This window comes from Orycteropus afer, unplaced genomic scaffold (assembly GCF_000298275.1).
Source record: "Orycteropus afer afer isolate SDZICR_OR568_19922 unplaced genomic scaffold, OryAfe1.0 scaffold00149, whole genome shotgun sequence".
Lineage (NCBI taxonomy): Eukaryota > Metazoa > Chordata > Mammalia > Tubulidentata > Orycteropodidae > Orycteropus > Orycteropus afer.
In genome coordinates this window covers 4,012,491-4,037,563 of record NW_006921736.1, presented here as the reverse complement: position 1 = coordinate 4,037,563, position 25,073 = coordinate 4,012,491, and the positions used below count along the sequence as shown (strand labels likewise).

Genomic DNA, 25,073 nt, shown 5'->3' with positions numbered 1-25,073 from the left:
ATGTTAGTTTGTTTCCAAGCAAAAATCACACATAGGGCTTGTGTTTCTACCAGATATTAAAAGAACTGAAGGTTCAAAGGAGACAGTATGGGAATCCTCAGAATTGGCTAATGTTTAGAAAAACCTCTCATCACATTTTCAAGTTTATTAGAAATAGTTTGATAATTGATCCCCCATCAAGTGTGCAGATAATTTGTTTTGAAAAAAGGTAGGCCACAGTCAAATTAAAATGTAAAGACAAAGGAATTCTAGCTGAGAGGACACTTGGTTTCCCAGAATGCACACAGGACATTTATTGCTATACGATGCACCTTTTCTAGAGTGTTTAAGGAGAGTCTGACTCTAGTCCCATGGATTGGCCATGATGTTGGGAGAGTAAGTTTCATGACTGAACTTCCTCTGGGTACTGTGAATTCTGTTGAACCAATCTCAGAATTCCTTAGAACTTGGAACTTGGCCAATTGCTTCCAAAGTTCTTCCAGTCAGCTTCTTGTCAACTTTTATGTTGTCAGATATGACAAATAGGAGCTCTGGTGGCATAGTGCCTAAGCATTTGACTGCTAACCGGAAGGCTAGCGGTTCAAACCCACTATTCACATCCTAGAAATACATGTTCATTGTTTAACTCCTCTGAAGGACGAGCTCCTTTCGTCAAGGTGAAGGTTGGGGTGACTATCCCCCCGGAAAAGCTGCCTCACCTACCTTTCCTAGCTCCTGCCTGAGGGAAGGTAAATGGCGTCTGTAATCCTTTCAACTTCCTGTTTTTGTTAGGTGTTGCTGAGTGGGTTCCTACTGGTACTGAGTCCACATGACAAGAGTAGGACTTCCCCCATAGGGTTTTCTTCACTGCAGTCTTTATAGAAGGGGCCCTAACACCCTCCGCTACTTAACCGAAAAGTCTGCAGTTCCAGCCCCCCAGCGGCTCTGTGGGAGAAAAGACCTGGCAATCCACCCCCATAAACAGCCGAGAAGATTCTCTGGGGCAGCTCTACTCTGCCCTATGGGGCCGCTATGAGTCCAAATGGACTCTAGGAAGAGCAACAGCCGCAGGGTGGGTTAAACCACCAACCTTTAGCTTAGTATCCGAGAGTTTAACCGTTTTGCCTGCAGGGCTCCTTGATGGGGAGACATGATCTAGTAATTTTTCAAATGGACAAACAGGACTTGCCTTGAGGTGTGGTCAAGAAATTCTAAGAATGGAAAGACCCTGTGGCCTGCAAGGGAAAGGGGGCATAGTCTGGCTCCGCCAATCCTGGCATTTCCCTTTGCGCCTCCCCCTTCCTTCTCTCCTCCCAGTTTTCCAAATCTCTCCTGCTCTTCCTCTTTTCCGCTTCGTGCACGGACCAGAGAGCCCGGAGCGCCAGCCTCTGGTCTTCTAGATCTGCCGCCACCTCACTGGAGAGCTTTTGGTAAGTCATCAAGCATCTTTGGATCTCCTTTTCCCCCATCTGTGAACTTAGGGGTTGGACCAGATGAATTCGACTCAGAGACCCGGCTGGTGGGAGCTGCTTGCTTTTAAGTTTGGCTTGGAGAGGTGGACAGTAAACCAGGCACTCATTTTAGATACTATGGCAATAACCGAGAGAAAAGCAAACCGTTTGCCATGGAGTCTGACCCATGGTGACCGCACTTGTATCAGCGTAGAACTGCGTTCCCTAGGGTGTTCAGTGGCTGATTTTTCAAAAGTAGATAACCGATGCTTTCTTCTGAGCAACTGCCTCTGAGTGGACTCAAACCTCTAGCCTTTTCGTGAACCACCCAGTGCATTAACTGTTTGTATCACCCAGTGACTCTAAACTGTTGCCATTCAAAACATGTTTGGGGTCTGAGGTCACCCACCCTAAAGGCTTGACCATCTCTCCCATTTTAAATTCTGGATTACTGCCTCTTTCTTGGAAATTTCAGTTTTATGTTGTGTTTATTCTAATGAAGTGGTTCTCAAACTGTTTTTAAAACACAGACTGCTAGGCCCCACCCTCAGAGTTTCTGATTCTGAAGGTCTGGGGTGGGGCCCGAGAATCTGCATTTCTAACAAGTTCTCAAATAATGCTGATACTGCTGGTTAGGGACCTAGAAAATTAGTATTTTATTGGGTTTGCTACCTTTCATATCCTCTTAATTATTAAAGAGAAATCTGACAGTGGAAATCCGTAGTTAAGTGGAGTAGATTATGAACCGAACTAGAGTCATTATTGCTGACATAGTTCCACAGATAACTGAGAGAAATGTGATTTTCCTTTTTGATATTTTATTGATTTTTGGTGGCAATATATACAACCAAACATATCTCCATTCACAGTTTCTACATGGACAGTTCAATAACATTGGTTATGTACTTCACATTGTGTCACCGTTCTGTCTCTACCCATACTGTTTCATCACCATTAACTTAGGCACAGCAGTTAAACAGGCAGCTGCCAATCTCAAGGTCAGTGGTACGAACACACTGGCACTGCATCAAAGAAAAACATGGCAGTGTGATTCTTTTGAAGATTACAGCCTTGGAAACCTTGTGGAGCATTTCTACCCTATGGTTACTATGAGTTGGAATCTACTCTGTGGCAGTGGGTTTGGAGTTTTTGCTTTAGATTACCTGTTATTACTTACTCCCCTATAGGTCATTTTTCATAAAAGTGCTATGCTCGAGGCAAACATTATTTTATTAATTGGGCTAAACTGTTGTTTAGTTTAAAGATGACTTTATAAGTGATTTTTTCTTTTTAGTGAAAGGAGTTTGAAGGCAGTCTTGCTATTGGAAAATTTGCTGTAAGTAAACTGGCAACTTACTAGAAAATGCTAATCACAGAGGTACTAATGACAGCTAGTAGATTAAACCAAATCAAAAGGAAAAAAAAAAAAAAACTGCTATCCAGTCGATTCCAACTGATAGTGACCCCCATTGGGTTTCCTAGGCTGTGAATCTTTACAGAAGCAGACCGCATTATCTTCCTTCCACAGAGTGGCTGTTGGGTTCGTACCACTGACTTTTTGATTAGCAGCCAAATGCCTTAACCACTATACCACCAGAGCTCCTTTCCAATAGATTGTTGTTGTTGTTGTTATTTGCCATCGAGTCGGCCCCGACTCATAGCGACCCCTCCTTGGGTTTCCGAGGCAGTATCACTACGGAAGTAGGATTGCCCAACCTTCCTTCCGAGGAGTGGCTGGTGGGTTTGAACCGCCGGCCTTCTGGTTAGCAGTCAAGTGTCTTAGCCACTATGCTACCAGAGCTCCTTTCCAATAGATTAGTTGAAGGAATTGATGTTTATATACAGTGACCAAGATCCCTTTAACATTTTTAAGCAAGTTGTCATCCTTTAACCCCAAATCCAGGTCACATGGTTTAATAATGAAGTTGGCACCTATTACACCTACTTAATCTGACATTAAATACATCTTTTTAAACTTAAAGTCATTACTTGTTTTCCATTCCTGTAATATACTTGCGACCGGACCAGTCAGTATTACAGGTTTCTAGCAAGCATCGATAAGAAAGCAGCTTTTCATCAGGCCGATAAGCTGCAACACCAGAAGACTGGCAAGCGTTTCTAATTAGGGTGATTCCTAATGACAGTAAATCCTTGGTTTGCAAGGAGCACAGTGTAAATAGAGTTCCCAACTGTGACTACTTGCCCAAGTCCTCTGAGGCCCCTTTCCACAGTTATTTAATTTTTGATGACTGACACTATATGGTACTTTTACATTTATTATTAACAGGCTTGGAACTTTATCTTGGGTTTGAACAGGCACTTAATCAATAGTGTTTTTACATCCACATATACATTTTTCTGTGCCAGAGATTTTAAATTATGAGTTTGTGTGGATGAAAAAACAACTCCAGTCCCAAGTTACTTTTATTATTGTGGTAAATCTTTATATAAAACATACCATTTGCCATTTCAGCATTGCTCACATGTACAATTTAGTGACATTGTGTTCATCACATGCAGTTATCAACATTATCCATTTCTAAATTTGTCCATTAACCTTGACAGCAGCTCAGTGTCTCTTAAGTAATGAATAGCCCCCTTGCCCCCTCTCTCCTGTTTGCCATTAATAAACTTTTGTCTCTGCATTTGCCTATTCTAGATATTTCATGTCAGTGGGATTGTACGATATTTTTTCTTCTGTGACTGACTTATTTCACAGCATAATGTTTTCAGGGTCCTCCATTGCTCTAGCATGTATTAGAACTTCATTTCTCTTTATGGTTGAATAAAGAATGTATGGTTCATTGTGTGTACCGCATTTTTACCCATTCATCTGTTGATGGACATTTAGGTTGTTCCATCTTTTGGCTGTTGTGAATAGTGCTGCAATGAACATTGACTGGTAATGCATGTTCCTGCTTTCAGTTCTTTTCGATATATACCTAGAAGAGGGATTGCTGGGTCATATGGTAATTCTATGTTTAACTTTTTGAGGAACCACCAGATTGATTTCCGCAGTGTCCCAAGTTACTGTTTAAATTACTTAGTTTATTTCTTTGTACAGCAAAGTCTCTGCAGACATTTCAGTTTAGGCTTCCTCCCCCCCTTCCCCCGTTTTTAATATGATTTGGGTGACAGTTAACAGAACAAATTATTTTTCCATACAGAGAGGCATGATGTTTAATGTGTACTTTTTATGCCCTTTTGCTTTGGGATTCAGGTAGGGTATAGCTTTGGCATTGTTAAAAAAAAAAAAAAAGTGCAGGGGTACTTATAGCTTTGGCATTGTAAAAAAAAAAAAAAAAAAAAAGTGCAGGGGTGATGTCTTGTGACCTCCTCTAATTTCATGAGGGGGAGACAGAATCACCATCAAGCAGCATCAGCCCAAGGCTGGTTCCTATGAGGCAGAGGTCAGACATGATGCCACTCTTCAATCTTTTTACCAGTGCTGACACCACCCGTCGCACCCTATGGCACTCTACTCCTCTGCTTCAATAATTCATTGCAGTATCCACACAGAACTCACAGACAATACTCATGATTATGGGGTTTATTAGGAAAGTAATAGGTTATAATTCATGTTCAGGAGCATTCAGGATACAGTTTTTCAATCAGGATATCCTCCCCTCGGCCATGCCCACAGGCACAGTTCTTTGGCCTTTGGCGTCTTGGCCTGGCCTCTGTCCTACTTGGGCAAGTGTTTCAAAGCTATTTTAGCTCTGCTGGTGCCCAGAGAGTCACCCTACTCCACCAGCAAGCCTCCTGCCCAAAGGCACTAAGCTTTCTTGCTCCATGGTCTGGGAAGCCCACTGCACTGTCTGTTGCCGGTCTCTTGGTTCTCTTGCCTCTGCTGCTGTGATTTCTCTCTCGCAGTCTCTGCCAAGGAGGTCCAGTGCAGCGATCTTAGGTCCAAGGATGTACTCCACTTCTGATTATCTTTCTTAATGGCAATGAGATTCCCCTCTGTCTGTGTCTGAGATGGCTCGTTTTAAACCTAGTGGGATGACACAACTGACCAACCCCCCAGCTTAGGGTTCCGTACACATAATTTGCATGGTCCCACCCCCCCCAAGGCTGCCATGTACCCAATTTATAATACTAGCAAGCTGTCCAATCCCCTTTATGGGCCACAAGCACCTCACATTTGCATAGTCCCATCTAGTCATTTGGTGGGAGTCACAAAGACCATGGCTACAAGAGCTATCTATATTAAGCAATTCACTGCACCACAAGCATCAAGAGGAAAAATGAAGTTTGAGGCTTGAGCTTTTTTATTTAAAAAAAAAAAAAAAAAAAACTGTCCTGGAAATTTAGTGAATGCCCCTATACCAAGCATAAACAACAGTCTTAAAGGGAACTTACTGAATTCTTTTTCCCCAAGAAGTACTAGCACTCACTGTTTGCTAATTGCCTACACTCCCTTCCACTCCAGTGTCTGGATGGCACGTGGCTGACTGTTGCTGTGAGCAAGTGTGCAATTAGCCACGAGCAGATGCACACATTGCTGGAGGTGGCTTTTTCCACACAAGCATTCCAGAATACACAGTTTTGTGCACACACAAAGGGTGTCTTCAGTTTTGCCATTCATGTGGCTTTATCAAAATAAGTGGGGTTTGCACATTCCTGCAGGGCTTTTGAGGTCAGTAAAGAAAAACAACAGTTCATGAAAGGGGACTTGAGAATGCCAAAAGGAATCATCTCCAACAATATAGTTGCAGTGCCTAACTGGTGGATCATGGGTAGCTTCCTTTTGGGAAGCTGTCAAAATAAGAGTCTAGCATACCTAAGGAAGGGGTTCCACCTAGATAATCAGCTAAAATGCAAGCATATTCTTCATTGTGACATCAGAATTCCTGCTGGATTGATGGAGAAAAACAATTTCAGGTTTGGTCACTGAGGAGTAGCAAGCAATGTAGATTTATGGGCATTCTCTCTGGGCAGGACCCAGAGAAACCAGTCCCTTGTGGCAATTCTGGTCAAGTGCATCTTTAAATTAACATCTCCAATGCCATCAGGGTCAGGAATGTCCAGACGGGTGGATACATTTACTATGGTGAAAGACAGAGACATCCCATTTGAGGTCTGCTTGCCTCCCAAACTGTTTTTGGGCTCTTCTGATGGACTTATTCATATAAATCTTGCCACTTGCCCTCCCAACCAGCTTGGGAGGGACCTCATGTGCTGAAGCCAGATCAGGCTGTCCCTGTAAGTTCGTGGATCCATGGTGCCTCAGGCTTGCAGGCTAATTCCCCAGCCTGGCTTCTTCTGGGTGGTGCAAATGTAAGCTCAACTGCTACTTGAAAAGTTGGCAGTTCAAGTTCACCAGAGGTATATCAGAAGAAAGGTCTGTCAGTCTACTTCCAAAAAATCAGTCCTTGAAACCTGTTGAGTACAGTTCTGTGCTGATACCTATGGGTTCACCAGAAGTTGGAATTATCTTGATAGATAGTGGTTACTGTTATGAGGCATTTGAATTGTTTTCTTTATTTTACTGTGAAAAATACTGCTATAAACATTCTTATGTACACGTTCCTCTAGGAAAGAAATTGCTGGATCATAGTGTGTGCAAATTTCCATAATAATCGTAGCATTAGGAATGGTTACTCCTCTATGTTTCCCTTTAAATTAGGAATTGCCCGAGTTTTAAAAATTTGACAGACTGATGTATAATGGTAATTCTTTGAGGATTTCATTTGTGTTTCTCTGTGTACATATGAAGATAAACACTTTTTCATGTCTGTTGACCATTTGGATTTCCACTTCCCGGTCTGTCTGTCTGAGCCTACTTGTTATCATTCTGGTGTCACAGCCAGGTACACAGCACACCTCAGTATTATTGGTGGTAGCTTGTTAGAAATGCCCTGTATGAATTAGGTTCTTATAGGAAAGTGAGGTTATATTCACAAGGAAAGGATGTTTTTTTTTTTGTGATTTGGGTGAAAGTTTGCAAAGCAAATTCATTTTCCACACAGCAGCTCATATACACTTTGTCTTATAACTCTGACTGCAATTTCCCGCAATGCAATCGCTCTCTTCCCACTTCCTGCCGACAGTTACCTCTTCCCTGTGTCCTTCTCTCCCATGTTCTCCTGCCACCTGAGCTATCTCCCTGTGCATACACAGCCCTTCTATTCTCCCATGATTGATCTCTCCAAGGAGTGTATCTACCTCAGGTAAATGTTCAGCTCATATGCCTGTCTTTTGTTTGGCTGGAAGCCACAGGAGTGGGTTCATTTCCAGACCTGAAGGGCAGCTAGGGGCCATAGTTTCAGGAGTTCTACCAGACTCTATCAGACTATCAGACCTGTTCCCTCTTTTTTTTTTTTTTTTTTATGATTCTGAGTTTTGTTCCACATTGTTCTCCCACTCTATCCAGGATCTCCTACATAGATCTCCCTCCAAGTGGTTGACAGTGGTAGCCAGGCACGATCTAGTTCTTCTGGTCTCATAGTCGTATAGACTCAGGATTGCATGGTGTGCCAGTCACTTGGACTGATTGTTTCTATATGTCTTTGGTTTTCTTCATTCTTTTTTGCTCTGGATAAGGAGAGACCATCGTTGCATCTAGATGGCCACTTGCAAGCTTTTAAGATCCCAGTCACTACTTGCAAAAGTAGGATGCGGAACAATGTTTTTGTGTAGTTTGTTATGCCATTTGAGTTTGAAGTACTCTGTGACCATGGTCCCGAGCCCACAGGTCCAACTACTTGCTCTCTCTGGGTAGTTGGCTATGGCCAAGAAGTGGCTACAGCCTTGCCCCTTGTCAGCTCTACTATATACCTGGAAGTTCTTATAGAACATGCACATACACTTGTAGAAATATTGTCACCAACCCTATACAAGGAAAGGATGTTTTGCAGTGTGCGGTGTAGTAAATTACTTAGTGTGGCTTTTCTACCCATAAGTCTTTGTAAACTCCAAGGTGGGAATTGCTATTAGCAACTGAGGAGATCCTGATTTTAAAGTCGCCCACCTGGGTTATTTCTGTTGGGCGTGGCACAATACAATGTTCTGGGAGGTTCCCACTCTCTCTCACGTGCTTAGAGTTCTGATGCTGTGATTGGCTAGTTTGACCACCCTTCCGGGCTCAAAAGGAGGCCTCTTGGAGGCAGAACTCTCTCTGACTGCTGGTGGAGGAAGACGTGCTGCCGAAAGAGACACGCACCCCTGAAAGAGACACGTGCTGCTGGGAAAGAGCCGCAAGAGACACGCATCGCTGAGTGAGACACCGAGGGACCGGCACTGCTGGGAAAGAGACTGTGAGAGACTCTTGGCTGAGGGACGGTGGGCTGGGAGAGAGACTGAGTGTTCTTCCTGAACTTGAGTTGTAGCCTGGTGCTTCCCTAATAAACCCCGTAATCCGTGAGTTCTGTGTAGCCACTGCAGTGAATTATCGAACCCAGGGGAGAGGTGGTGGGTGCTCTGGGAGGAACGGTTGGAGAAAGGACTGGAGGGAGGCAACATGTCTGGCCTGGCAGTAATAGGCCTTGCGTTACTGCTGGTAACCCTGTCTTCCCTTTGTGGAATTAGAGGAGGTCGGAACATGTGGCCTCCTTGTCGTTTTAGCACAGTGGCACAAAAGACCAGATATGGAGGAAAATAGGAACTTCTTCTAATACAAATAAATAAGTCTGTGTTCTCTCTCTCTCTCTCTCTCTTTTAATTTTTATTGTGATTTGGGTGAAAGTTTACAGAGCAAATTCATTTTCCATAGAGCAGTTCATACACATTTTGTTTCATGATACTGACTCCAATTCCCCACAGTGTAATAGCTCTCTTCCCACTTTCTCCCTGTAGTTACCTCTTCCCTGTGTTCTTCTTTTCTTTGCATTCCTGTCTCCTGAGCTTTCTTCCTGTGCAAATACTGCCCTTCTGTTCTTCCATGTTTGATTGCTCTAAGGAGTGTATCTACCTGATATAAATGCTCACCCTATATGCTTATCTGTTGTTTGGCTAGAAGCCATTGGAGTGAGTTCGGTTCCAGACCTGAAGGGTAAGTAAGGGCTATAGTCTCGGGGGTCTTACCAGGCTCTGTCTGACATTTTTTATGATTTTGAGTTTTGTTCCACATTATACTCCTACTCTATCCAAGATCTCCCGAACTGATCCCCTTCTGAGTGGTTGAAAGTAGTAGCTGAGCACCATCTAGTTCTGGTCTCATGGTCATATAGGCTGAAGATCTCATGGTCTATGCAGCCCTTGGACTAATTGCTTCCATGTGTATTTCATTTTCGTCATTCTTCTTTGCTCTGGACAAAAGAGAAACCCATTGTTGCATCTAGAGACGGCTGCTTGCAAGCTTTCAAGACCCCAGTTGCTATTCACCAAAGTAGGATGTAGAACAATGTTTTTGTTTAGTATGTACACCAGTTGAGCGTGATGTCCTCTGAAACCATGGTCTTGAGCCCACAGGTCCAACTAATCGCTCCCTCGGCATGGTTGGCTGTGGCTAGGAAGTTATCATAACTTTACCCCTTATTACCTCTATTATATATTTGGACATTCTTACAGCACATACAAATACATATGTAGAAATATCATCTGCCTACCTTATATATGGTTATGGGTAGCTCTGGTAACATAGTGCCTAAGGCATCTGACTGCTAACCAGAAGGTTGGTAGTTCAAACCCACTAGCCACTCCTCAGAAGGAAGACTAGGCGATCTACTTCCATAGAGATAACACCTTGGAAACCCAAGGAGGGGTCACTATGAGTTGGAACTGACTCAACGGCAGTGAGTTGGTTTTTTTTTGTTATGTTCCCTTTTGCCTAGACATATCTAATCATTCAGCCTGTCTTCCTATCTATTTACCCTTAGATTAATGTTTGTTATCACCAACAATAATACAGTATTATATATGTAAAAGGGTTTATCTTTATTGTCTGTACCTCTTGTGTACCATTCTGTGTCTTCCTTTGTGCCACTATGTCAGCCATGATTTTATTAAATAGGATGATAGGTAATAAGTTCTCTCTTGGTTGAAAGCACTTGCATAAATTAAAAGCAACTCCATTGTGCAATGCTCACTTCGACCACTTCTAAGAATGTAGTGTACACTTATTATACATTTGTTAAATGAATATGAAGATTTTTGATAAATAGCAGCTTTCAGTCAGATGAGATCTTGATTGCCACAAAATGAACTCTAATCCAAGTAAATAAGTGAATGTTAGACTGGGTTCTAGAGCAAAGCAGATAGTTCACATGTACCCAGAAGATAACATACATGTGGTTGATGTGATGATTAATAACAAGTGTTGTCCTTAGTTTATCATTTCAGAATACACACATGCATTTTACCTTTCATAAAAGAACTCACAAGCCAACTTCTTTATTTTTTTAAATAATATTTTATTGGTTTTTCATGAAAGTTTACACAGTAAATTAGGTTCCCATTTGACAGTTTGTACACAAATTATTCAGTGACATTAGTTCCATTTCCCACAATATTCTCTTTAATTCTGTTCTGGTTGTTCCATTTCATATAGTAGAATTCTTTTTTAAAAAAGAATATTCACAGCATAACTTCACCAATTCAACCGTTTCTACAAGTACAATTTTATAACATTGATTTCATTATTTGAGTTGTGCAACCATTCCCACCTTCCTTTTCTGAGTTCCTCTCTTGTTAACATAGACTACTGCTCCTTAAGGTTCCTATCTAATCTTTCGAGTTGCTGCACAAGCCAACTTCTTTTAAAAGAAAATGAGATTTGAAGGACAGGACATAAAAGGTATTAAGAAAAATAAATACCATTACTGGGAGTTGACAGATGACCTTTAAATATGAATAAATGGGATTGTGTTATGTTTTGATTTTCAGGAAGCCAAACCAGTTCCCCAAGATTGGCAATGTGGGTAAACCACAATGCTCAGATTTCAAATGAATAGAGATTAATCCTCATGTAAGACTGGGATCCAAGTGACTTTTCATTTCCTGTAGTAATTTGGAAAACCAGGTCTTTCACCTTTAGGAAGGGCCACAAACTTGTTTTTGAATGTAATATTGACAGGTACAAATATTTGTATTTCCAAATCACTCTAAGTATCTGTTATTACTGAAAGAGTAAGTTCATTAACACTTTGCTCAGTGAGCTCACTTGGTTGCCTTGGGTATGGTCAGGAGACTTGATAATAGATCCAAAAAACAAACTCTTTATAGATATTGAAGGAAACCACTTAAACCCAGCTTGATTAAGTGACAGGAGTGAACAGTTTCTAGTACAGTACAGTACAATGTATACAAAACAGACCTGTCTGGAGAGGATGCTTGGTTCCTTAGTTTGAATTGTAATCACTGATCTGTTGTTGTTGTTGTTGTTATGTGCTGTTGAGTCGAGTCAGCCCTGACTCATAGCGACCCCTCCTTGGGTTTCCGAGGCAGTATCACTACGGAAGTAGGATTGCCCAACCTTCCTTCCGAGGAGTGGCTGGTGGGTTTGAACCGCCGGCCTTCTGGTTAGCAGTCAAGTGCCTTAGCCACTAGGCTACCAGAGCCCAATCACTGATCCATACATGTTAAATGAATGCTTTAGAAGGAAATTCATCTTGGGTTCAGTGTTGGTTTGTTTTCTAAATTTTATTTATTTTGTTGTTGTTGGGAATCTGTACACTACAACATATACCAATTCAACCGCTTCTGCATGTACAGTTTAGGGACATTGATTATATTCTTTGAGATGTACAACTATTCTCACCCTCCTTTTAAAATGAGTTGTTCCTACCTCTTACATAAACTCCCTGCCCCCTAATGTTCTTATCTAATCTATCCAGTTGGTCTGTTGTCAGTTTGATCCCGTACAGATAGTTCTGAAAAGAGCATAATGTTCAAGGCAAACTAGAAGACTTCATGGGGATATTTTTGGTTTAAGCTTTAAAGATTATCTCAGGGCAATAGTTTTACGGGTTCATCCAACTTCTGTGGCTCCAGAGAGTCTGGAGTCAATGAAAATTGGAATTTCTGTTGTCCATTTCCCCTTTTAATCAGGATTCCTCTATAGAATTTTTGATCAAAATGTTCAGTGATGGTAACCAAACACTATCCAATTTTTCTGGTGTCCTGGCAAAGGAGATTGTTGTTTATGGAGGAAGTTAGCCACATGTTTCATTTCCTCCTCTTACTCCTAACTCTCCTTCTTTAGTTGTTCCAGGTGAATAGAGACAAATTGTTGTGCCTTGGATGGCTGCTCACAAGCTTTTAAGACCACAGGCACTATGCAACCAACTGGGAGGTAGAACTGAAGCACTAAACGCATTATTATGCCAGTTAACTGGGATGTCCCATGAAACCATGACCCTCAACCTTTAAACCAAGAAAGCAAATCCCATGAGGTATTTGGTTGCACATATAGCTTCAGTATCTACTCTCTTGTTTTGATCATTGCTGTAAATATATCTATCACACTTTTGCCAGTTCGACTTTTTACAGGTCTGTAACTTTTTGACAGGAATTAAAATAATCGGCTATGCAGTCACACCCTTAGTCAATGCGATTTTTCCATCATGGTTGACCCTCCTTGTCTCCCTCCCTCCCACCTCTGGTAACTACTAAGAAACTTTGGTCTCTATACATTTACTTTTTCTTGTCTTTTCATATATATGAGGCCATATAATATTTGTCCTTTTGTGATTGGTTTCTTTTGCTCAGCATAATGTCTTCAAGCTCCATGCATTCTGTAGCATGTATAAAGACTTCATTTCTCCTACTGGCTGAGTAGGATTGCACTGTGCATATGTACCACTTTTTGTTCATCCATTTATCTGTTGATGGACATTTAGGTTTTTTCTACATTTTGGCTATTGTGAATAGTGCTACAATGAACGTTGGTGTACAAGTCTGTTTTTGAGCTTCTGCTTTTAAGTCTTTTGGTTATATTCCTGGGAGTGAAATTGCTGAGTCATATGGCAGTTCTCTTTTCAGTTTTTTGAGTAACTGCTACACTGTTTTCCACAATAGCTTTACCATTTTACATTCCATCCAGCAATGGATAAGCGTTCCAGTTTCCCCCACATCCTTGCCAACATTTGTTATTTTCTGTTTATCTTAGCTATTCTGCCCCACTGCCCCTGAGTTGATTCCAATTCATACCCCATCGGGTTTCCAAGGTGGTAAATCTTTATGGACATAAATTGCTTCATCTTCCTTCCACAGAGCGACTGGTGGGTTTGAACTACCAACCTTCTGGTTAGCAGTCAAATATCTTAGGCATTGCACCACCAAAACTCCTTTAACCCATCCCAGGCGGGGTGAAAAGGTGTCTGATTGTGGTTTAATTGCATCTTGATGATGGTTAATGATGCTGAGCATCTTTTCATGTGTTTGATGGCCATTTGAATGTCCTCTATCTTGAATTCTCTTCAAGTCCTTTGCCTATCTTATGATTGAGTTACTTGTGTTTTTGTTGTTACATCGTCGAAGTTTTATATGTATTTGGATTATTGGGTTCTTGTTAGATATATGGTTTCTGAAACTATTCTCCCAGCCAGTAGCTTGTCTTTTAAAATAAAAGTTTTAAATTTTTTATGAGTTTCATTTATTTGTCTTTTGTTGTTTGTGCTTTTGTTGTTACATTAGATACTCCATTGTTGAAAGCTAGGCCTGACAGCACTGCCCCTGCTTGTTCTTCTAAGAATGTTATGGTTTCAGTGCACATTTAGGTCCTTAATCCATTTTTAATTTGTTTTTATATATGGTGAAAGGCATGGATTCGGTTTCATTTTTCTGCATGTGGAAATCCAGTTTTCACAACACCGTTTATTGAAGATACTCTTCTTTCCCCATCAAAGGGCCTTCGCACCCTAGTGAAAAATAGGTTGACCATATACGTGTGGGTTGTTTGTGGACTTTCAGTTCTATTCCATTTGTCTATGTGTCTTTTGTTGTACCAGTACCATACTATTCTGATTCCTGTAGCTGTATACTGTTTTAAAGTCAATAAGCCCTCCTATTTTGTTCTTCTCTTGTAACATTGCTTTAGCTGTTTGAGACCTCTTACCAGTCCATATAAAATTGAGGATTAGTTTTTCTGTTTCTGTAAAGAAGGCTGTTGGAATTTTGATCGGGATTGCATTGAATAGCTTTGAGTAGTACTGACATCTTAACTATTAAGTCTTCCAGTCTATGGGCATGGAACATCTTTCTGTTTATTTAAGTCTTATTAGTCTCATTCAGCGGTGTTTTTTAGTTTTTGTTGTATAAATCCTTCATGTCCCTGATTAGATTTATTTACTAATTTATTTAATTCTCTTACATGCTATTATAAATGGAATTGTTTCCTTAATTTCCTTTCAGATTTTTCAACTCTGGTTGTATATAGAAACCCAAGGGAGCTCTGTTAGTGTAGTGTCTAAGGCACTTGACAGCTAACCAGAAGGCTGGCGGTTCAAACCCACCAGCCACTCCTCAGAAGGAAGGTTGGGCAATCTACTTCCGTAGTGATACCGCCTCGGTAACTCAAGGAGGGGTTGCTATGAGTGGGATCCGACTCAGTGGCACATAACAGCAACAACATAGAAACCCAAGTGATTTTTGTTTGTTGACCTTGAAACCTGCAACTTTGCTAAATTCCGTGATGAGCTCTAAAAGTTTTCTTATAGACTCTGATTTTCTATATATAGGATCATGTCATCCACAAATAGAAATAATTTTTCTTCTTCTTTTCCAATCTGGATATCTTTTATTTCTTTTTATTGTCTTATTATCTGACTAGAACTTCTGATACAATATTGAATAGAAGTGGTAACAGTGAGAAAGAACCCTTATCTTGTTTCTGATTTCAAGGGGAAAGCTCGCAGTCTTTCTCCATTAAGTGCAATGTTGGCTGTTGGATTTATATATATGCCTGAATCATACTGAGAGATTTCTCTTCTATTCAATCTTATTTAGAGTTTTCATCAAGAAAGTTCGTTGGGTTTTATCAAATGATGTTTCTGCCTCCACAGAGATGATTATGTGGTTCCTTTCCTTTGTTCTGTTGGTGTGATGTATTATGTTGAGTGATTTTCTAATCTTGAACCCTCCCTGCCCACTTGGTCACAGCATATGACTCTTTTGATATGGCGTTAATTCTGTCCACTTTTAAGTAAATAATTCTGTTCAGTTTCACAACAAACTGTATTGTGTTGAAGATTTTTGCATCTATAATCATAAGAGATATTAGCTTATAGTTTTCTTTTCTTGTGATGTTTTTGTGTGACTTTGGTATCAGGGTTATGTTTGCTTCATACAATGAATTAAGTAGTATTCCTTCTGTCTCTGTTTTTTTGGAAAAGTTTAAGCAGTATCTGTGTCAATTCTTCTGTAAATGTTTGGTAGAATCACCCAGTGAAGCCATCTGGCCCAGGACTTTTTTGGGGGGGGGGGGCAGACTAGTAGGTTTTTGATCACTGATTCGATCTCTTCACTTGTTATCTGTCTGCTGAGACTTTCTAACTTTCTCTTGAGTAAGTATGTATAGATTGTGTGCATCTAAGAATTTGTCCGTTTCATGTAGATTATCCAATTTGTTGCCGTACGGTTGTTCATAGTATTCTACCATAAATCTCTATTTCTGTCAGTTCAACTGTCATGTCCCCTCTTTAGTTTTTCATTTTGCTTATTTGCGTCTGCCTCTTCTTTTGTCAGTCTAGCTAAAAGTTTGTCAATTTTATTAATATTTTCAAGGAACCAACTGCTGTTTTTATTGATTATCTCTATTGCTTTTCTGTTTTCAGTTTTATTTGTTAACAGTATGCTGTTTGATCGGGATTTTGTGTGTGTGTGTGTGTGTGTGTGTGTGTGTGTGGTAAATATATATGTACCAAAGCTTTTGCCATTTCAGTGTCTTTCATATGTCCTATTTAGTGGCATTCATTAGGATTTTTTTAAATTTTTACATGTACTTCTTCCAGGCTCTAAGAGACCCTAAAGAAGTGATGTTTGCTTCTTCTTTGACTACCTCCTTAAACAATTGAGGCAGTTAGAGAGCATTTTCTTTTATATAATACAGGACCAGCTGTGACTACTTCATATTACCTGTTCTCCCTTCTCTTAAGTTCCACAAAAACCTCACTCTTCTCTTTATACAACTAGAACTTTGCCAATTTATAGTTAATTAGATAATAGCTGGCCTTATATGAGACACATTTTAGTTCACATTGTGCAATTTGAGGGATACTTAAAGTTTCCTTAGAAACATGTTCAAATCATCTCTCTTCAAGTGGTTTCTACATATGGTGGTGTTGATCTGTTTTGTTTCAGAGGGTGATAATGAAGTTACAGAAGAATGTAACAAAAATTATATATAAACCTTTTTATTGCAGTGATATCTGTTTGTAAAAATTGGCGACATTATGTGCATGGTTTTATGATTACCGATATTCCAACATGTAGAATATTTTATAGCCTCTAAAGATAATAATGAGGATGCTATCAGATCATGGAGAAAGTATATAATGAAATGTGAAGGATTCTGAGTGAAAACAGCATTTGAAATGTGTACAATTACAATCATAATTACGTAATAAAACAGATGCACAAAATAATGTACGATGAAAACAGCCGTGAATTTATGAGTAGAATAAGGTAGATGAGATTATGGCAGTTTATTACTGTTTTCTTTTTTTTTTTTTCCTGTCTTTTTAAAAGTTTCAAAATACCATCATGATTTGATTATCAAATTTGGATGGTATTTCTAGTTAGTGTCCATACCCTTGTGTGTGTTGACCACAAAGTTTTGACAGAATCCAGCATCTATATAGTTACTTTTCAAATTTCATTCATTTAGCACCAGACTTGGATTTTTTTTTTAGATGGTAGTGACTAACATTGCTGTATTACTTTTCTTTTTAGTGATGAAAATGCCAGGAAAGATTTAAAGACACTACCAGCCTTTCCAACCAAAACTCTTCAGGAACATCCATCCATTGCTTATTGGTAAGCCAAGTTGAGATAACAGGTCTATGCTACCCAGTGACCTCATTGTCATAGCCTTCATTAAGAACTAAATGCTTTCAGGAAATTAAAATAAATAATAGATAAATGTCAAGTTGTCCATCAAATTTGTCAAAGTAACAGTAGATAGACCTTGATCCTTTCATGAAAGGATCTTGTCTAATCTCGTGGAGATCACTGTGCATGTCTCACAGTCTGTCCTTTTGCTTAAAGATAATTTTCAGTGTCTTCTATTTTAAGAAGTACATATGTACTTGTGCTACAAAATTATCCACGTACGTTACAAAAAGAACAGAGGACAAGGTTGGAGTAGCTTTTCAGAGACACCCAAACACCTTGAGGGAGAGAATCATCAGGCCTGCAGGCTCAGAACCATAGTCTTGGGGGACATCATGCTCAGTTGGCACAACATAGTACATAAAAATCTTGTTTTACATCCTACTTTGGTGAGTAGCGACTGGGGTCTTAAAAGCTTTTGAGCAGCCATCTAAGATGCAGCTATTGGTCTCCTTTTGTCTGGAGCAAAGAAGAGTAAAGAAAACCAAAGTCATTTTGAAACAGTTAGTCCAAAGATATGCTGGACCACAAGGGACCTCAGCCTTCACAACTCTGAGACCAGAAGAACTAAATGGTGCCCAATATTAATGCTAACCACATTTTGAAAGGGACCAAAATTGGAGATCCTGGATAGAGTGGGAGAAAAAATGTAGAACAAAGTTCAAAAACACAAAAATAACCAGAATTACTGGTCGAATAGAGACTGGTGGAACCTCCGAGACTATGGCCCCAGGTTATCCTTCAGGCCTGGAAATGGACTCACTTCTGTGGATTGGTTCTCAGCCCACCAGTAGAAAGACCTACAGGCACAACACCTACCTCAGGGAGATGCACCCACCTACCCTGGGGAGGTGCACCCCTTAGATCAATCACCCATGAGACATCAGAGGGGCAGCATTCACATAGAGGGAAAGCTGGACACATAGGAATGCAGATTAAAAAGGGCACAGGGAAGGGGTAGTCACAGGGAGGAGAGAGGAAGAGAGCCTTTTATGGTTGGGGATTACAGTGGGGCCGTGAAATCAAATGTGCCTGACCTGTAGAGAATAAAATGAATTTGCTTTGTAAATTTGCACCCAAATCACAATTTAAAAAAATAAAGGAACTATAAGAATCCTCTGGTGGCATGGTGCCTAAGGCATTTGACTGCTAACCAGAAGGCTGGCTCTTCAAACCCACCAGCCACTCTGTGTGTATCTGTGTGTGTGTTTTGGGGGTCATTAGAAATGATTTTTGCTATGTAGTTTTTATGTACAGTCCTCATCTGATTACAGATTATCTTGCTAACAGTTGGAAGATATCTTGCATCCTATACGTTGATGTCACAAACTTAGATGTCTACTAGTTTCAGACAGGTAACAACAAGAAATGTCGGCCAACTGTAGGGTGTTAGTGAGTGATGAGGACTGCTGTGGACTGTAGAGCTTTTGCCCTGGGAAAAAGAGGAAAGATTAAGCTTTAGAGTGTAGGCATAAAGAATGGTTGTGAGCCATTGCTTTCAAGTACTTAACAGGTCTGCAGAGTGTGCTTTTATGTGAACATAATGCTCAGTATATGTGCAGTCACTGTGTAATGTGGCCTTAATCTGGCAGAGTGCAATGTAATTATTAGGAAGTAACAGACTTCCCTGATCAGAGGGTTCCTTAATGATCAGAAGTGACCTTAATGACCACAGGACTCTACAATGGCCAGAAGTTGTCTCTTCAGTTGTTTTGCTTATTTGTTTTTTAATGAATCCATAGTACCCATTTTCTGTACCACATTTTTCCTAGAAAATTATTTTGTCCCCTTTGAATTACTTATAATCCCTTTAAGTATATTTTCCTTGCTTTAAGTCTCTGAAATGTAAAGATAGATTTCCTTTCTACTAAAAAGCAGGTACAAACTAAATATTCAAGATTGCTAGTTTTAATAAGAAAGTTGCACTATATTTCACAAACATGTAGTGAAAGTGAGTAATGAGTCTATATTGTGTTCTGATTCTGGAACCTTCTTAAGAAATTAAGTGGTAGTTTCTTAAGAGAAAAACACAGGCTGACTACCACTGATTATAAGTCTTCCTTTTGAAACTGGATTTGCAAAAGCTTCTTTTAAAACCTTACAAATAAAATGGATAGAGAAAAAAATATTTACTCTTCTAGGTTATACTGAAATATGTGTAAAGAGCCATCTTGTCTGGAAGGAGTGTAAGATAACTGAGTAATTTGAAGAGTTGCCAGACTTCAAGCCACTTCTCTTCTTTCCAATCAACAAGTTTTATCCTAGGACCAGAATGAAGGGGTATTCTTCTAAAACCATATGTCACTAAGTGGTGACAATACAATTACCACTTTTAAATTGCACCTAGACTCAGAATAGTTTTAATTCATTTTTTAGTCTTTCTGAATAATTCAAGGAGAAACTTTTTGAAAATCTAGCACATGATAATCCCTCTTTTTTAACCAGAGATGGTAGGTCTTATGAACAAAACTTTCTCAGCAATGTTCTCTTACTAGCATTTAATAAGCATATTTTGTTTTTGTCAAATATCATTCAGTTGTAATTAAGAATATTAGTTTTCCACTTGAGAAATTAATGTTATGTTTCCTTTTATAATAAACAGTTTTTTAAAAAATTAATATGGCAAAACTTATAATGCAGGTAGTCAAATGTTTGATGTTCAGGAACCTATGTCCTACAAAAATTAGACAGATCCTGTCTCCCAAACAAGTTGGTGAAGGCTGTCCCTCTCAAGTGCCCAGTAGCCACCTAAGAATCTTAAATTCAGTCTGTATCTCATATAATCATACACTGACATACTTTTCACTTTTTTGTTTTACAGTGAGGACAGGGTAATTGAGCATTATTTGAAAATCAAAGGTCTGACTCGAGGTCAAGCTGTTGTTCAGTAAGTATCTTTCTTTCCTTTTGCGTAGATGTTATTTTAATGTTTTCTGTTGGAAGAAATCATTTGAAATGATTTTGTCAGTACAGTTTTGTATACATAGTTCTTATTTTAACTGAGATGCCAACAAGTATCAGGCAACAAACATGAACAATGTAGGCCAGATATAGGACAATAGGGAATCATGGCAAATGTGGTGAACTGGAGTGCTTTCCCTTGGGAAAAGGAGGCATTCTTAGTTTTAGAATGCAGGCAAAAGATTGCCAGATTTTATTATAGTTTTCAAGAGAAGCTGGAAATTCAATATTTTAAATCTCAATTTTAAATACTGGGAAATAATTATAAGAAAATTTTAATACAGCCACACAAAACTTGTCTGGAGGCCATATTTAGTTTCCCAATTTGTGATTCAACTTTGGTTAGAGTACACAGTGTATTGTTGTTGGACATTTCTGGTTTTTTATGTTACTAAGAACAGATCATAGTGATACAGTTCTGAATTTTATAACTTACAGAGCTAATTAAAACCACACCAATTGCTATAGAGTCCATGCCAACTCATAACAACATTAAAGAACAGAGAATTTTTCTATGGAGTTTTCAAGGCTATTAATCTTTACGGAAGCAGACTGCCACATCTTTTGCCAGCAGAATATCTGATTAGTTTGAACCACCGACCTTTCAGTTAGCAACCAAGTGCTTAACCACTATGCTACCAGAGCTCCTTCCTTGCAGAGCTGTTGTGTATTTATTAAAAACAGTTCACTTGCAATAAGTCGATCACAAAAGGATAAATACTGTGTATCCCATTTATATGAAATATCTAGAATATCAAACCAAAAACCAAACTCACTGCTGTCAAGTCAGTCCCAACTCAGCGACCCCTCCTTGGGTTTCCGAGGCAATATCTTTACAGAAGGAGATTGCCCAGTCTTCCTTCCACATATCTGGAATAGGCAAATGTAAAGAGACTGAAGTTTATTAGTAGTTACTAGGGTGAAGGGGAGGGGAAAAGGGGGAGTCACTATTTAGCCAGCCTTGAATATCTGTTAATGGTGATGGAAAACTTGGCAAGAGATATTAATGATGGTTGCACAACGTTAATGTAATGTTATTGAATTGTAATATAATGAATAATTACATTAATATAATGAATTGTTCAGGTAAAAATGTTGAATTGGCAAATAGTACATATATTTTTACCACACAAGAAAAGTTCACTTTCTACACTAAAGTTTTAAGAGTATAAAAAGTAATCTGTTTTAAGTACGTTATAGCTACAGTATTTATGGAATACTTCTATGACTATATACTTTTAAAAGACAAAGCCACTGAGTATAGAATAGAGCATGTAAGAACTGAAATAAGGACTTAGAGATCCCCCCCGTCAGTGTATAGATATCCCCTAGACCTCTTACTTCCGTGCACAGTAATCTAATTTTTTTTTCCTTAAAATTTTATTTATTTTGTTGCTGTTGAAAATGCACTGTTGTTGTTATTGTTATGTGCTGTTGTGTTCGACCCAACTCATAGCGACCCCTCCTTGGGTTTCCAAGGCGGTATCACTACGGAAGTAGATTGCCCAACATACACTAATTCAACCACTCTACATGTACAATTTAGTGACAGTGATTACATTCTTCAAGTTGTGCAACCATTCTTATCCTCCTTTTCTGAGTTGTTCCTCCTCCTTAACGTAAACTGATTGCCCCCTAAATTCCCTATCTAATCTTTCCAGTTGCTGTTGTCAGTTTGATCCTATATAGATAGTTCTTAAAAGAGTACAGTATTCAAGGCAGATCTTTTTTAAGCTAAACTGTTGCTCGGTTTTAAGAAGACTTCAGCCATCAGGCTGGCGGTTCAAACCCCCCAGCTAGTCTTTGGAAGGAAGACTGGGCAATCTATTTCTGTAAAGATTTATCACCTCAGAAACCCAAAGGGGATCACTATGAGTCAGAATCGACTTGGTGGCGGTGAGTTTTGTTTGGTTTTTGGTTTTCAGGGGATATTTCGGGTTTAAGGTTTAAAGATTATCTCAAGGAAGTAGTTTCAGGGGTTCATTCACTCTCCATGGCTCCAGAAAGTCTAGAGCCCATGAAAATTAGAAATTCTGTTCTGCATTTCCCCCTCTTTTAATCAAGATTCTTCTATGGAATCTTTAATCAAAATGTTTGGCAATGAGAGCCAGGCACCATCCAGTTCTTCTTGTCTCATGACAAAAAGGTAGTTTTTCACGGCAGTAATTAGTCACACATTCCATATCCTCCTATTCTTGACTCTCCTTCTTTAGTTGCTCCAGTGAAGAGAGTAGTTGTCATGCCTTTGATGGCCACTTGCAAGATTCTAAGACCCCAGGCACTATGCAAACAAACAAAGAGGTAGAACAGAAGCACTAAATGGGTTATTAGGCCAATTAACTGGGATGTCCCACAATACCATGACCAAAAATCTCCAAACACAGGAAACAAATCCCATAAGGTATTTGGATGTACAGGAATGAAAGCAGCCTTAGCTGCTGCTCTTTTTTTTTTTTTTTTTCTTCTTCCTTTGTTATAATCTATCACAGAACTTTTGCCAATTCAACTTTTTACAGGTGTACAATTTATTGACAGCAATATGATAATCTATGTGATCTCATTTTTATTGTAACACAGTTTCTGTAATCTTTAAGGTGGACATCAGAAGTTAGTAGTCCTTAAGTGCAATCTTTGAATGACATTTTAACTCATTTTATCTACTTCTTGAATGGAAAAATAAGGGAATAAGAATTTCTCTGTAGTTAGTATGAATATTACAAAGTGTCATTGCTTAAATGGAGAGTCCCTTCATGACCCTCAATCATTATCTTTATGGTTCTAAACAAGAGACTTATAGTATAATGTGATAGGTAAGGCTCTCAAAAGTTCAGTCAAACTCTGAATCTTCACTGTGTAATTTAATTGGTGCATGACTTTGGTACATTTACTTAACCTCTAATTTCATTTACATGGTTCATGTAGATCATTGACTTAAAAATTATCAAATTAGTGATTGCAAAGTCCAGAGAAAATGATCTTCAAAATGTCATTTAAAAATCCACTTGTATTAAACAGGATCTTCAATTCTTTGAGAGCAAGGAGGAAGTCTTATACAATTTAATCCACCCCAAAACCCCTTCAGGGTACACAAGAAATATTTACTGAATTAAAATAGTTACCGAAGTCTGGCTCCCTCCCTCTCTTCCATATGCACCTTTCCTAAAATAAAAAGAAGTCCAGAGTGGTCCTAGAAAGGGGAAATACTGATAGCAGGTTTCTGGGATGATGGTCTTAGCCTACTTCTTGACCATGATAGTGGTTACAAAGGTTATTAGTTTGTTAAACTAAGCATATGAAGTTTTGGTATGCTCTTCTTGGTACATATATCATTTTTTGAAAAGAAAAAGGAAAAGGGAACCCTGAAGGTATATCTCAAAGACCCAATAGAAGCACATTGTTTAAGAATCTTGAGACTGGCATTCCTGAGTTCAAATCTTGACAGCATGGCCCTCTAGTCCTATCACTTGGGACAAGTTGCTCAGTTTTTTCAGGCCTCGGTTTCCCTATCTATCTAGCTAGCTAGCTATCTGTCTATCACTCCTTATGAGCATGGCCTAAAAGTTAATTCTCGTTGCTTCCATTATTGGGTGCTTGCATTAAAAAAAAAAACTGGCAATTTGAATTTATAATATAATACAGTATAGTATAATATGACATGTTTCTAAATATGTAGAAAATAACATTTCTTATAGTTTTTTGGGGAGCTCTGGTAGCATAGTGGCTAAGGCACTTGACTGCTAACCAGAAGGCTGGTGGTTCAAACCCACCAGCCACTCCTCGGAAGGAAGGTTGGGCAATCCTACTTCCGTAGTGATACTGCCTCGGAAACCCAAGGAGGGGTCGTTATGAGTCGGGGCCGACTCGACGGCACATAACAACAACAACAACATAGTTTTTTGAAATTAAAGTTCTGGTAACAACTTTCTAAACTTTGAATAGGGTAAAATGTATTGCTTCCCAGAAAGGATTATCTATTTCTACCAGAGTCATGGTACTATGAGGAAAGTAGGAACAAATCATGCCACTTTATACCACTTTTCCCGTTAGGGTGCTCTCGATAGTTTAATCAAAGATTATGATATATATTCATTTTCCATAGGTATATGAAAATAGTAGAAGCTCTACCCACTTACGGAGTCCATTACTATGCAGTGAAGGTAAGTATTTGTACGTGACAAAGCTTTTGTAATGCTCATGGTATTTTATGAGAGTTACTAAAATCACATAAACTTACATGTATGTATATGTAAACTGTCTCTAGAAATTGAGTTTAGAATAGGATTAATTTTTCTTAAAATATAGAAGCCCAATTATATGTTGTCATTTTAGCAAATCATAAGGCATATTGTTTTTGCAGAATACTTGATCTGTTAACATATCTTCCTAAAAACCAAACCATACCTACTGCTGTGGAGTCAATTCCAACTCGTAGCAACCCTATAGGATGGAGTAGAACTGCCCATAGTGTTTCCAAGGCTGTAAATCTTTATGAAATCAAACTGCTGCATCTTTTTCCCAGAGAGCAAATGGTAGCTTTGAGCTGCTGATCTTTCATTTAGCAGCTGTGGTGGTTATGTTTTTGTGTCAACTTGGCTAAGCCTGGTTGAGTGGCTGGGCAGCTGGATATAGTATTCCCCATGATGAGACTGGTAATCAACTCCATGGTGGAATCTACTGGGAGCAGCTGAGTAG

The 25,073-nt window shown here is 39.2% G+C and overlaps 1 protein-coding gene across 1 annotated transcript in view; it reads left to right on the top strand.

Moving 5' to 3' along the window:
* FRMD4B (FERM domain containing 4B) overlaps window positions 1–25,073 on the top strand; it is a 294,915-nt gene that overhangs the window by 217,947 nt on the left and 51,895 nt on the right. Inside the window, 3 exon segments of the mRNA XM_007946064.2 lie at window positions 17,262–17,345; window positions 20,242–20,307; window positions 24,481–24,538. Coding sequence (XP_007944255.2) covers window positions 17,262–17,345; window positions 20,242–20,307; window positions 24,481–24,538 — 208 coding nt within the window.